The following is a 13,089-nucleotide window of genomic DNA, read 5'->3' as shown; positions in this document are numbered from 1 at the left end:
AAAAAAAACCGGAAACGTAGCTAACACATCAGTATTTATTGTTTCGACGGGTCTTTTTAGTGGTATGGGGTTCCAGTATGGCGTCGCTGGTCGCATTGATTGACAGATCATCCCTGAAGTTGTTTTATTACGTAAAAGTTGTTTCACATTATGACGTTGGCTGAGTTACCGTATAAAATGCGATAGCCTTATCTCTTTGGTAATCACTTGGTTAAGTTTTACGTGATGAGAACATAAGCTCCAGTCATAGACTTTAACCATGGAGCATAATAAGGATAATAAGGTAAGCCTATGAATGGTTAACAGAGAAGGCCTATGCAGTTGTGTAGGAACCGATGCACCGTCTTTTTTTAAAATGCAGCGTCAGGGACCACAGGGTATACAGGACATCCCGCAAGTAGTGGCAGCTGGGTGGCGGTGTGGGCCAACGTTAATGTTCCGCTCATATAATCATTTTAAATATTGTAAAAAAAAAAGTATGCATTATAATAACCTATGGGACTTGTTATAAATAAAATATGATCCTTGCAAAGATAACAGCAGTAGGCTACTTATCATAATTTTACCTAAATTATTATACTAATAGGTGACTCCATAACGCATTAATTACGAATCTTGATATCAGGCAATAGGATCTATGTGTATTTATAGCGAAAACCTGTACTGTGTAGTCATTTTGTTAGTTATTTAGCAGTCTTATGGCTTGGCGATTGAAGCTGTTCAGGAACCTGTTGGTATAATTGTGTAATTACACCAAGCCCCCTCGTGCATTATTGTGTAATTATAAACCAGGCAGTTTGGGTCCTGGATGCTTATTGGCTGAAACAGCATTTCAGCCATGTGTATATACGACAATATACCACGGTTATGATGCAAAAAGACTTGTTACTGTTCTATTTATGTTGGTAACCAGTTTTTATTAGCAATATGGCACCTCAGTGTTTGTGGTATATGGCCAATATACCACAGCTAAGGGCTGTATCCAAGCAGTTTTGCCTAAGAACAGCGCTTAGCCATAGTATATTGGCCACTATAAACTGGGTGGTTCGAGCCCTGAATGCTGATTGGCTGAAAGCTGTGGTATATCAGAGCGGATACCACGGGTATGACAAAACATTTATTTTTTACTCTTCTAATTAAGTTGGTAACCAGTTTATAATAACTCTGCGTTGTGTCGTGCGTAAGAACAGCTCTTAGCTGTGGTATATTGGCCATATCCATGAGCATTTAAAAAATGGTCTAATTTGTTCCAATCAGAGTTTAAACGAAGATGATCCACATGATCATCAAAGTTTGGAAGGTCAAGTCCAGAAAATGAAGAAAGATATCCTGAGTTTAAACTATCCAGAAGATAGTGAAGTGAAGGATCCCCTGCCTCAGATCGAGCTGAAGGCTGTGACAAGGAGAAAAGTTAAGGTGAGACAATAGATTGAGGAGAGAAAGGGAAATCTGGGGTCTTACCTGTCCACACTCCAAACCTGTCCAATATGCCATACAACATGCTGTTGTGAGGTTGGAGGGTAAATTGTCCTTACAACAGACTTCCATAATAATATTCAATCACCAATCGTTTACCCTAGCTCTTCTCAAAGGCCTGTATAGCAACGGCAACATACAGTATGTCACTGACTGTATTGTCTTTTTAGACAAAGAGGAGGACCGGTGCCAACAGGTCCACAGTTGAACAGAGCACTGATACTGATGCAGCTGAGAGAGATTTTGTTGATAATCAGAATGATGAAGATGAGGAAGAGGTGAAGAAGGATCCCCTGCCTCAGATGGAGCAGGATGCCGTGAAGAGAAATAAAGTCAAGGTAAGGGAATAGATTGAGCAGAGATGTGGATATTTGTGATATCTTTCATGTCTATAACCTGACCCTACAGCATGTTGTTCTGAGGAAGGTAAATTGCCCATACAATACCCTTTTATCTCCTAATAGTAAATCTAGGGCTGACCCCATTTGGTCAATTGTTTGGTCGATAGGCTATTGGTTGACTGGGATTTCTTAAGTCGAGCAGTCGCAAAAGTTTTTTTTCTTCATGGTGCACATGGACACCTGTCTGATTCGCGCCTGTCACAGTTGACTAATCCATTGCCGAGGCCACAGTGATGGCACAGTCCATCACGCTAAGACGTGATACTGAAATTGTATATGGTTATATTATGTAAAAATAATGGTGCAACACTAATCAATCAAATATTATTTTATAACAAATGTGCTTTCTCCCGCGTTGGATACGGTCGCTGTCCGTGGTTCTGAAACATAATCTTCAGTGCGCCTTAGAATTGGGGCCCTTCCCTATGTTGGTATGTGCATAATAGCAAAGTTAACCAGCATATTGGGATTGAGAACAATGCTGCAGAGGCAGCAGCAGCAGCAGAGACGGGGAAACAGCCCTTGCCGTAGCCTAATTGTCTAAGAAGATTGAGGAGAGAAGAAAACACAACTTAATTAGGTCTATAATCAATAGCCTAATTGTTAAATGTGCCTGGCTTTGTAAATCATCCATATATATATTACCAGTCAAAAGGGTTTTTCTTTATTTTTACTATTTTCTACATTGTAGAATAGTAGTGAAGACATCAAAACTATGAAATAACACATATGGAATCATGTAGGTACCAAAAAAGTGTTAAACAAATCAAAATCTACTTTATATTTGAGATTCTTCAAAGTAGTCACTCTTTGCCTTGATGACAGCTTTGCACACTCTTGGCATTCTCTCAACCAGCCTCATGTGGTAGTCACCTGGGATGCATTTCATTAATTAACAGGTGTGCCTTGTTAAAAGTTAAGTAAAGGAAGTTCTTTCCTTCTTAATGCGTTTGAGCCAACCAGTTGTGTTGTGACAAGGTAGGGTTGGTATACAGAAGATAGCCCTATTTGGTAAAAGGCCAAGTCCATATTATGGCAAGAACAGCTCAAATAAGCAAAGAGAAACAACAGTCCGTCACTACTATAAGACATGAAGGTCAGTCAATCCGGAAAATGTCAAGAACTTTGAACGTTTCATCAAGTGCAAAAACCATCAAGTCGCAAAAACCATCAAGCGCTATGATGAAACTGGCTCTCATGAGGACCGCCACAGGAAAGGAAGACCCAGAGTTACCTCGGCTGCAGAGGATACGTTCATTAGAGTTAACTGCACCTCACATTGCAGCCTAAATAAATGCTTCACAGAGTTCAAGTAACAGATCAAATCAAATCAAATTTATTTATATAGCCCTTCGTACATCAGCTGAAATCTCAAAGTGCTGTACAGAAACCCAGCCTAAAACCCCAAACAGCAAGCAATGCATGTGAAAGAAGCACGGTGGCTGGGAAAAACTCCCTAGGAAAAACTCCTGAGAAAGGCCAAACACCTAGGAAGAAACCTAGAGAGGAACCAGGCTATGAGGGGTGGCCAGTCCTCTTCTGGCTGTGCCGGGTGGATATTATAACAGAACATGGTCAAGATGTTAAAATGTTCGTAAATGACCAGCATGGTCAAATAATAATAATCATAGTAATTGTCGAGGGTGCAACAAGCACGTCCGGTGAACAGGTCAGGGTTCCGTAGCCGCAGGCAGAACAGTTGAAACTGGAGCAGCAGCATGGCCAGGTGGACTGGGGACAGCAAGGAGTCATCATGCCAGGTAGTCCTAGGGCTCAGGTCCTCCGAGAGAAAGAAAGAAAGAAAGAAAGAAAGAGAGAATTAGAGAGAGCATATTTACATTCACACAGGACACTGGATAAGACAAGAGAATACTCCAGATGTAACAGACTGACCCTAGCCCCCCGACACATAAACTACTGCAGCATAAATACTGGAGGCTGAGACAGGAGGGATCAGAAGACACTGTGGCCCCATCCGATGATACCCCCGGACAGGGCCAAACAGGCAGGATATAACCCCACCCACTTTGCCAAAGCACAGCCCCCACACCACTAGAGGGATATCTACAACCACCAACTTACCGTCCGAAGACAAGGCCGAGTATAGCCCACAAAGATGTCCGCCACGGCACAACCCAAGGGGGGGGCGCCAACCCAGACAGGAAGACCACGTCAGTGGCTCAACCTACTCAAGTGACGCACCCCTCCCATGGACGGCATGGAAGAACACCAGTAAGTCAGTGACTCAGCCCCTGTAAAAGGGTTAGAGGCAGAGAATCCCAGTGGGAAGAGGGGAACCGACAAGGCAGAGACAGCAAGGGCGGTTCGTTGCTCCAGCCTTTCCGTTCACCTTCACACTCCTGGGCCAGACTATACTTAATCATAGGACCTACTGAAGAGATAAGTCTTCAGTAAAGACTTAAAGGTTGAGACTGAGTCTGCGTCTCTCACATGGGTAGGCAGACCATTCCATAAAAATGGAGCTCTATAGGAGAAAGCCCTACCTCCAGCCGTTTGCTTAGAAATTCTAGGGACAATTAGGAGGCCTGCGTCTTGTGACCGTAGCGTACGTGTAGGTATGTACGGCAGGACCAGACACATCTCAACATCAACTGTTCAGAGGAGACTGCGTGAATCAGGCCTTCATGGTCAAATTGCTGCGAAGAAAGCACTACTAAAGGACACCAATAAAAAGAAGAGACTTGCATGGGCCAAGAAACACGAGCAATGGACATTAGACCCGTGGAAATCTGTCCTTTGGTCTGATGAGTCCAAATCTGAGATTTTTGGTTCCAAGAATGTCTTTGTGAGAGTAGGTGAACAAATGATCTCCGCATATGTGGTTCCCACCATGAAGCATCGAGGAGGTGTGATGGTGTGGGGGTGCTTTGCTGGTGACACTGTCTGTGATTTGTTTAGAATTCAAGGCACACTTAACCAGCATGGCTAACCATAGTATCCTGCAGTGATACGCCATCCCATCTGGTTTGCGCTTAGTGGGACTATAATTTATTTTTCAACAGGACAATTACCCAACACACCTCTAGGCTGTGTAAGGGCTATTTGACCAAGAAGGCGAGTGATGGAGTGCTGCATCAGATGACCTGACATCCACAATCACCCAACCTCAACCCAATTGAGATGTTTTGGGATGAATTGGACCGCAGAGTGAAGGAAAAGCAGCCAACAAGTTCTCAGCATATGTGGGAAGTCCTTCAAGACTATTGGAAAAGCATTCCAGGTGAAGCTGGTTGAGAGAATTCCAAGAGTGTACAAAGCTGCTGTCAAGGCTTTGAAGAATCTCAAATATAAAATATGAAATATATTTTGATTTGTTTAACACTTTTTTAGTACCTACATGATTCCATATGTGTTATTTCATAGTTTTGATGTCTTCACTACTATTCTACAATGTAGAAAATAGTAAAAATAAAGAAAAAGCCTTGAATGAGTAGGTGTGTCCAAACTTTTGATATATATATACAGATATAAGACAGATATAGCTTCTGTTGCCTGTTTGAGTATTTGTTTAATAGCCTACTGATTCTGTGAGCACCAAGCCTCATGCACCGGCAAAATGTTGAATTAAGCAATTTCACAGATTTGGCTGTTTTTAATCTTTGCTATGCTGTAATAAAGGCTTTACAATTTTTTGGTCGTTAGAACAGACTGGTATTGCTTAGAATTTATTTAGTGTTGTTTACACTGTTCCAAATGGTCAGAAAAAACAATATTGTAATCTAACAGCAAATGTTTGGCACACATAATACTCTGTCAGTGCTTGCTCCTATACCCTCCTTGTTCTTGACCACCAGTAGTTTCCACAACTAAGTCAAATGTCTTCCACAGATCTGAATTTCCCTTTCCCTCCTAAGCAACCAGTAAACATTCACCCGTTTGGCGTTTATTTTTCACATCCTCCGCATCCATTTTGCTGTCGATATTACTGTGTTCGGAGTTTGTTATAACCAATTTATTGATTTGATTATGATAGGCTATAGGTCAGGCCCTAATTGTCACATGCATGCGATGCTTACATGTTTCACATAAAGAGAGCAAGGCTGAGGAAATAGGTAATGCTTTTTGTAAACAAGTTAGGGATTTCGGTAACAGAACTTTTCATTCAGAAACGAGGAAGAAACGAAATGGCTGAAATGATGTTGCATCTTCAGCATGGACAGCAGAATAAACACTTGCTGTTATGCGGTGCCTTTTCACTGCAGTAGGGAGGAGAGCGAGACAACGTGCGCCTGTCACACAGGCACTCGCTGTCATTTATTTTAATACAGTGTCACCATCGGGCTCTTTCTTGAGTCATTTGTGTGTCTTAATTATTTAATCAAACAGTGTGCTTAAAGCATCAGACAAGCTCAGTGCCTATGTAAGTGATTGTATTCAAACACATAGGGTGTGTCTGATATGGAAAAATACATTTTAACATTAGAACAGGATGACTCTCGGTCGACAAAGTTTTTTTTTGTCGGGGACAGCCCTACAATCAATCTTACCCTTGCTCTACTCAAAGGGCTGTATTGGAATGGCTTCATACAGTATCTACGTGTATATCATTGACTGTATTGTCTTTTTAGACCAAGAGGACCAAGAGAAACAAAGTGGAGCAGATCACTGATACAGATGCAGGTCATAAATGAAACTCTAATTTCACTGAATGTTATCCTTTTGCATGTAAATGTGATTTAGTATGGGCATCTATTGAGCAGAGGACTAATAGCAGAGTGCACATGTTATCCTTTCTTGGGTACTTAACTTCACAAAGTACACAAAGTTGGCTAACCTCAGAAGGTTATATGTTTTCTGACTTCTTTACCTTGGTGAATGCTGCTTTGGACACAGGTCCCTCTACATCTGTGGAATTCTCTAGGATGGCAATTCAGCGGACATTTCACCAGGGACAATCTAATGAAAAGATCCTAAGCGAGTGTGTCTCCAGGGCCTGTCAGACCAGGGCTCTTGACCTCCCGCCAATCAATCCGGATGCTTTCAACCCGATTATCATCCGGTTTCTGGAAAAACTTACTGAGGAGTATGTCCAAACTTCTATTGTAGTATTTGAATACAATGTCATCTGGAGGATTTTATAAATTGTATGTGTGTTGGTGTGCTTTTTGGTGCTAAAAACATCTAATTATCTCCTATAGGCAATGGAGGCAGTTAAGCATTGGCAGGATGGACCCTGTAAGTCCCTTAACCTTGAAAATTATTCATAGATATATTAATAGATGTTTCAAGAAAATTAGATACAAGCCATTTATCTGTCTACAGTATCATCCACATTATCACAAACAGTTACATTCAAAGAGCTTTTTAGAAGCCTACTGCTTTTCATGCTTTCCAATATATGCCACTTTCATGATTCTCATGAACATATGTGAGATTGTTGGTATCTCTTCGAGGAGCTTGGTTTCAGAGCCCGGCTATGAGTAATCTACTTACACTGTTTTCGGTCATACAGGTGATGAGGGCACTGCTTGCAGAGATGTGCCTGGAGATTGTGCGGTTTGTATCTGAGGCCATCCTGGAGGTCATCATCCCTGCAATTTTCCGTTTTGTACGCATATACAGCCATGTGTCTCCAGTATCCGGCAAGTCTCTGACAGAATTAGAGACATCTTCTAGCACAAACCTGAAGGTTCGCAAGAGTGGCAGCAGAAAATCCTCAAGGTCTTGCGCGGCCAAATCAAGCTCCTCTCGTAATGGGTATGTTCAGTCATTCCTAAAGAAACCGGTTTCACCTAACTATTCATAACCCATATTGTGAAAATATGTTTTGTTATCTGTATAACAGTTTACTCTTAATGACTGATTACTGAATTATGCATTAATGTGACTACAGTGTCTACTATCGAATATGGAATGCTGTATTGTTTGCTTTGTATTCTCAAAGGTCTCAGACAGTGTTGCCAAAGACTCAGGGAGATGGTGAGTCTATATCATCTGAGCCACTCAGTGACTTTTTTGGGATCACTGAGGACAGTCTCCTCACTAGTGTCCAGGATTCCTTCAAAGAGTCGCTGAACAATGTCCTCTGTATCCAAAGAGAGGGCCAGGTAGACACTCAAAGTCTATCCCGGGTTATTGTTGGAGAAGTGTCAAAGAAGGTCAATTCCATAATCTCTGTGGCCATTCAAACTCCAATCTCTGGGCGAATGTCCCCTGTCATTTTTGCCAGTGGTGGTGTCTCCAGCACCAAGGTGGTTGAGGAGATGGTGTCTGGCGTTTCCAACATACTTCAGATGTTCATTAATGGGCAGAGTGTTGAGCAGAGTGTTGTTTTCAGAGAGGATGGTGTTGAGGTGGATATGACACATTTAACAGGACAGGTCATGACAGCCCTCAGTGGCACTGTTTTGAACTTCAGCAATAAGGAGGAAAATGAACCCGACAAGAGGGAACTGCTTTGTGTTGTTGCTGACCATATGAAGATGCTTGAATCTTGTAAAAGTTCTGAGGAGATGCTAAAACAAGGAGAGAGCAACCTCAATATCAAAGGTGCCAAATCTAGTCTTCATCTGTCAACACAAAGTATGGACAGACTACTCACTGAGGAGTTTCAGACCAAGGCCACCGAATCGATCCGGGAGATCGTTAAAAGATTCAGGGGTTGTACATCATGTTGTTCTGGCACTACATCATCTAGTCCAATTCCTAGGATAGGTGAGATCAGAGACCTTATGATCGACCATGAGGCCTCTGAGTTGGTAAGTACCTTTGTTTCAGACATGGACAATCTTACCCAGGCTATCAGGGCATCCTGCTCTCCTGCACAGAGTGAGCAGATCCTTCTTGAAAACCATCAGAGTAAGATCTGGTCTTACACTGTTGGTTGTTACTACAACACGAAAAATACGCTGAAGAGGCTTTTTACCTGTCCAGAAAAAGGGTATCTCTCAAGTACATTTGTGGAGAGCACAAAAGATTCTTTCACAATGGTTCCAACTTTGTACCTGGACGTCGGTCATTCCAGTAATGGTGAGGCTGACACATCGGACTCCATTTCTTGTAAACCACTTTTAATAACCCCCTCATTCATGAATGAACAAAAAGGACAAAGTGAGACCCCAAAACCTCTCTTGGCTCTCAAAAAGTATTTGCAAGACCAAGTCCTCCTTGACACCACAAAAGCGATTGCCAGCCAGGTTCTAGTCTTGTATAAGACTGAGGTGATGGAGAAGTTGTCATCTTCTGCTGGAGAGTGTGATTCTGAAGAGTCTCTGGAGGCCACTCTATTTGTGGATGGCATCATGTCTGACTTGAATGACTTCACCAGTTCTTGTTCTGCTTCACCATCTGAGTTGTTAGACAGTGAACAATGTCTCTCCGATCTCACTTTTCCACTTGGTCTGCAGGACAGCACCACCAACAGTGAATCTACCCAGAGTCTTCCAGTTATAAATATGAAGCAACTCTCCAGTATGTCTTTCCAGACAAAGGCTAGAAAGGCAGTGAGTGAAGCTCTGAGATCTGTCAACCCCTTTACAACCAGCTTACATGGGAGACTCTGAAGCATCTACATTACTGGACACTTTTGTAACAGATGTGGATACTATTGTTCAGTCCATGCAGACACATGAATCTGAAATTCTCAGAATTTCAAAAGGGAGCACCCTTTCTGCTGCTCGTATTATATATCATAGATTTCGACAAATGCTGAAGGCGGTTTCTCACTCCCTGCCAAGACTCTGTAAAGGTCATCGATGGTGTTACACCAATACATGATGAGACTCTCAAACAGGCTTCCAGTGAAAGTTTAGATTCTCAGGTGACTTGTAATAGTGATTCTCTTGAAATCCAAGCGGACTTTCAAACCTGTACCAAGGAGGTCATTAGTCAGATCCTCACTGTGTATCACTCTGAGGAATCAATGGAGGAATGCCTCTCTAGCCTAAAAGGAGATACAGAAGACCTGTCCAAGTTTTTGGATGCCGTTGTTTCTCAGATTGACGTCCTTGCCGCCTCCAAATCATATTTATCTGTTGATGACTATGCTGTCAATACACAGGACAATTTGCATGGTGAGATCAACAATGATGAAGAGGAAGCATCCTCTAGAAGTCTTAAATCCACAGCCTTTGACAAACTATGTACTGAGGAGTTTCAAACTAAAGCCTCACATATGGCTGGTGGGATCCTTCAATCAGGGTTGATTGGCATTGTAAATGCCAGCCTTGATGGTAGAAGTGCAGACATTTGTGCAGAGTCCAGTAATGATGGTGACTGATAGAGATGTCAAAATCCTTCAGAAGAGTGGAACTCCATCTTTATTCACCTCTTCTCTGCACACCAATTCTGCAGCATCCAACATCGTCATAAATATCACTAAAGACCTTAATAGCTTCACCCAGATGACTAAAATGTCTGATGCTTCAGTGTCTGGCCAGTTAGAGAGATCCCTGTCAGCTTCAACCCTTCCTGTCAGTGTTCACAATGGGGCCAATGTGAAAGGAAAGATAATTTGGCCAGGCACTGTTAACCTGTTCAACAATGTGTTCACCAAGGTCAAGGATTTTTTTGCCCAGCAACAACCGGTCCTCCTAGACAATGTGGTTGAGGCCCCCAAACATGTCGAATCCATATGCAGAACAGCTACTTCTACACAAATGACTTACAGTGAACATGAAGGCAGCCAGGCCAGCATGGTAAATTATTCCAAAGCCTTAATTAGTCAGACTCTGATGACAATCCAGAGGAGAGTGTCTATGTCAGAGAGGATGAGCACCTCAGAGAAAGGCCTCTTGACTCGTTCCATTGTGGGCTCCATGTTGGAGGATGTTGACATGGTGAGAACTGATGGACACGAGATACATCGGCCATCCTCCTCAAAGTCCTCCCTGTCCATCACCTCTGCCATGACCAGAGGGTCCCAGAGTGATTTTACAAATTCTCTTCCAGGCACTCCAGTCCCCAATGAGTGGCCTGTTGAAAGCTATTGTCCTATCATTAGGAGTTCGGTCATTGATATGAGTGACTCCTCAACTCATTCACAAGGGTCAACAAATTACACAAGGCAAACCATCTCTGCCATAGTTGACACTGTTATGGAGGTCATTCCAAGAGAAGATACAGAACACATAGCCACTGCAGATGATGTCACTTCTTTTACAAGAAGACTTGCGAGACTCAGCCCCAGGGATGGTCTTCAGAACTTCTCACATGAGCTCACTGACAAAGTTTATGAGCTCATAAAAAGTCACAACACCCCCCAGGCTCTTTTTGTGCCAGCTGGCAAGAGCGTGTCTGACTCTATTCTTTTGAAGCTGAAGACAGGATTGAATGCTTCTGAAGAATCCAGGGAGTTTCCATCTGACCTTGTGTACTCCTTTGCTAAGGAGTCAATAAAACGTCTGCTACAGCAGATTGTCCCCTGGCTTCCTCCACCATCACAAGGATCAGATTTCTGCCAAACTATCATCTCTGATGGTTCTCTGCAGGACACAAGTCGGCTTATCCCGAGCTGTTCTGCCATCTCCATTAGTTCCTCACAGGTTTACTCTGACACAAAGAGCCTTTTCACCAATATAATGGTCAATCAGGTCATGGATACCTGTTCTGTGGCCTCCAATTCATCAGAAGAATTATCAGAGTTGATGAACATAATCAATGGGTTGTCCCCAACTGATGCTGGAACACTTGACTCTGACAGACCGGCTCTTATGACCACTAGCCGTCAGTCTAGTGCCAAATCATTGCCTGGACCCTCTCTGTCTGGCAGCAGCACACACAACGGTGGAACTGTGGATATTCAAGTTTTAGGAGAGGTGGAATCCAAGATGGACAACAAAGATCTGGAGATGTCTAGTGTCTCTGTGCATCCATCAACTCCATCAGCCATGGACTCTGATACATATACATCATTTGACTCCACTAGCAATGACTACACCTCTTTGGTACTTTTACTGATTGTTAGATTGCTGTCAATGATCCCTACCCCTATCACATTACTGGAATCCTCTGACATTGGTGAAACATCAAGAGTTCTCACAAAGAGGATTCTGTCTGAGTTCTGTGGCACCTCAGGCCTTGAACCAACTCAAGCCTACCCCCAGAATCTGAAAATCAAAAAGATTTTCAAGGCTGTCTACAAGGGGCTTCTTCAAGAATTCGGGTCAGAGAAGATGCTCCAGGTTGCAATGAAGTCAACGGATTATGCATTTGACGATGCCCTGGTCAAATCATTAACTAGGGAACTACTAACTAAATGCAATGAGGCTAACTCTTCACCTCCCTCCATGACCCAGTTGCCATCACACAATGCACTTGGCAATGACGAGGTAGGTAATTCTAGTCTTCCAACAACTGGTAAAAAGGAAAAGAAGAGAGGAAGATTCAGCGCTCTCTGTGGACTCAACCTAAAGGTACATATGTCATCAAAATACAAATTATAAAGATTATTTTTATTAAATACGTACAGTATGATGGTAAACACTGATACCTTTTGTGTGGAATTTCTCCTACTGTACAAATGACTGTTTGTTACCCAGTGTACAAAGAAGGTCAACAAGAAGAACCACTGCACTCCAACACCTTCCCAGAACCAGACCCCTGCCGTCAGTGAAACAGGTAAGTCAATACACTCAAATGTGTACTGAACAAAAATATAAACGCAACATGCAACAATTTAAAAGATTTTACTGAGTTACAGTTCATATAAGGAAATCAGTCAATTGAAATACGTTCATTAGGCCCTTATCTATGGATATCACATGACTGCTACCTGCCGCCCTACATTTGTAAATTATGTAGAATATTACAATTTAAATAATAATAATGCAATACTAATTCTTCAGACTAACTAGGGTCAGTTAAAGAAAATGTTATGTTTACATTTTTTCCCCCCAGCAATTGTCAATGATCAAGACTCCTGCCAAACAGAGAGTGTATGCTCCACCAAGAAGAAACCAAGGAAGCGTTCGCTCATTTCCAGGATGTTTTCAGCTATAGGCAAAGCCTTGTCCAGCCCCTTTACTTCCTGCTATAAAAGGAAGACCACCTAATCTATATTTCAAAATAAATATTTTAAATAAACATAATTACATTAATTCCTCATGTTGAGTGTTTTTCATTATATATTATTGGATGATATAACGTGTAGAAGTTGTATAGTTGACTATATTACTTTTACATTTAAGATACATTAAAAAAAACATAAGAATAGTGTACACTTCTAGGTACAGTTGAAGTCTGATGTTTACAT

At 42.1% G+C, this 13,089-nt stretch overlaps 2 protein-coding genes across 3 annotated transcripts in view; both read left to right on the top strand.

Annotated features, from left to right (window-relative positions):
• LOC115156114 (uncharacterized) overlaps window positions 1-13,089 on the top strand; it is a 108,200-nt gene that overhangs the window by 11,085 nt on the left and 84,026 nt on the right. For both annotated transcript variants that reach the window (XM_029703430.1, XM_029703429.1), the window contains 2 exons: window positions 1,258-1,416; window positions 1,647-1,814. In XM_029703430.1, coding sequence (XP_029559290.1) covers window positions 1,258-1,416; window positions 1,647-1,814 — 327 coding nt within the window. The remainder of the gene's footprint in view (window positions 1-1,257; window positions 1,417-1,646; window positions 1,815-13,089) is intronic.
• LOC115156117 (uncharacterized) lies at window positions 10,123-12,934 on the top strand. Its single transcript, XM_029703434.1, has 3 exons — window positions 10,123-12,250; window positions 12,377-12,455; window positions 12,735-12,934. Exons 1-3 carry the CDS (start codon window positions 10,241-10,243, stop codon window positions 12,887-12,889), a joined length of 2,244 nt encoding a protein of 747 aa, XP_029559294.1. The 5' UTR covers window positions 10,123-10,240; the 3' UTR covers window positions 12,890-12,934.

This window comes from Salmo trutta, chromosome 20 (assembly GCF_901001165.1).
Source record: "Salmo trutta chromosome 20, fSalTru1.1, whole genome shotgun sequence".
NCBI lineage: Eukaryota > Metazoa > Chordata > Actinopteri > Salmoniformes > Salmonidae > Salmo > Salmo trutta.
This window is presented reverse-complemented; position numbering and strand designations above follow the sequence as displayed.

What these genes read in the sequence shown, in the direction of transcription:
- LOC115156117 (XM_029703434.1), top strand. Translation starts at nt 10,241, where the DNA reads ATGACTAAAATGTCTGATGCTTCAGTGTCTGGCCAGTTAGAGAGATCC. An exon ending in TCTGTGGACTCAACCTAAAG is followed by an intron (nt 12,251 to 12,376) that starts GTACATATGTCA and finishes TTTGTTACCCAG; the next exon opens with TGTACAAAGAAGGTCAACAA. An exon ending in CCCTGCCGTCAGTGAAACAG is followed by an intron (nt 12,456 to 12,734) that starts GTAAGTCAATAC and finishes TTTTCCCCCCAG; the next exon opens with CAATTGTCAATGATCAAGAC.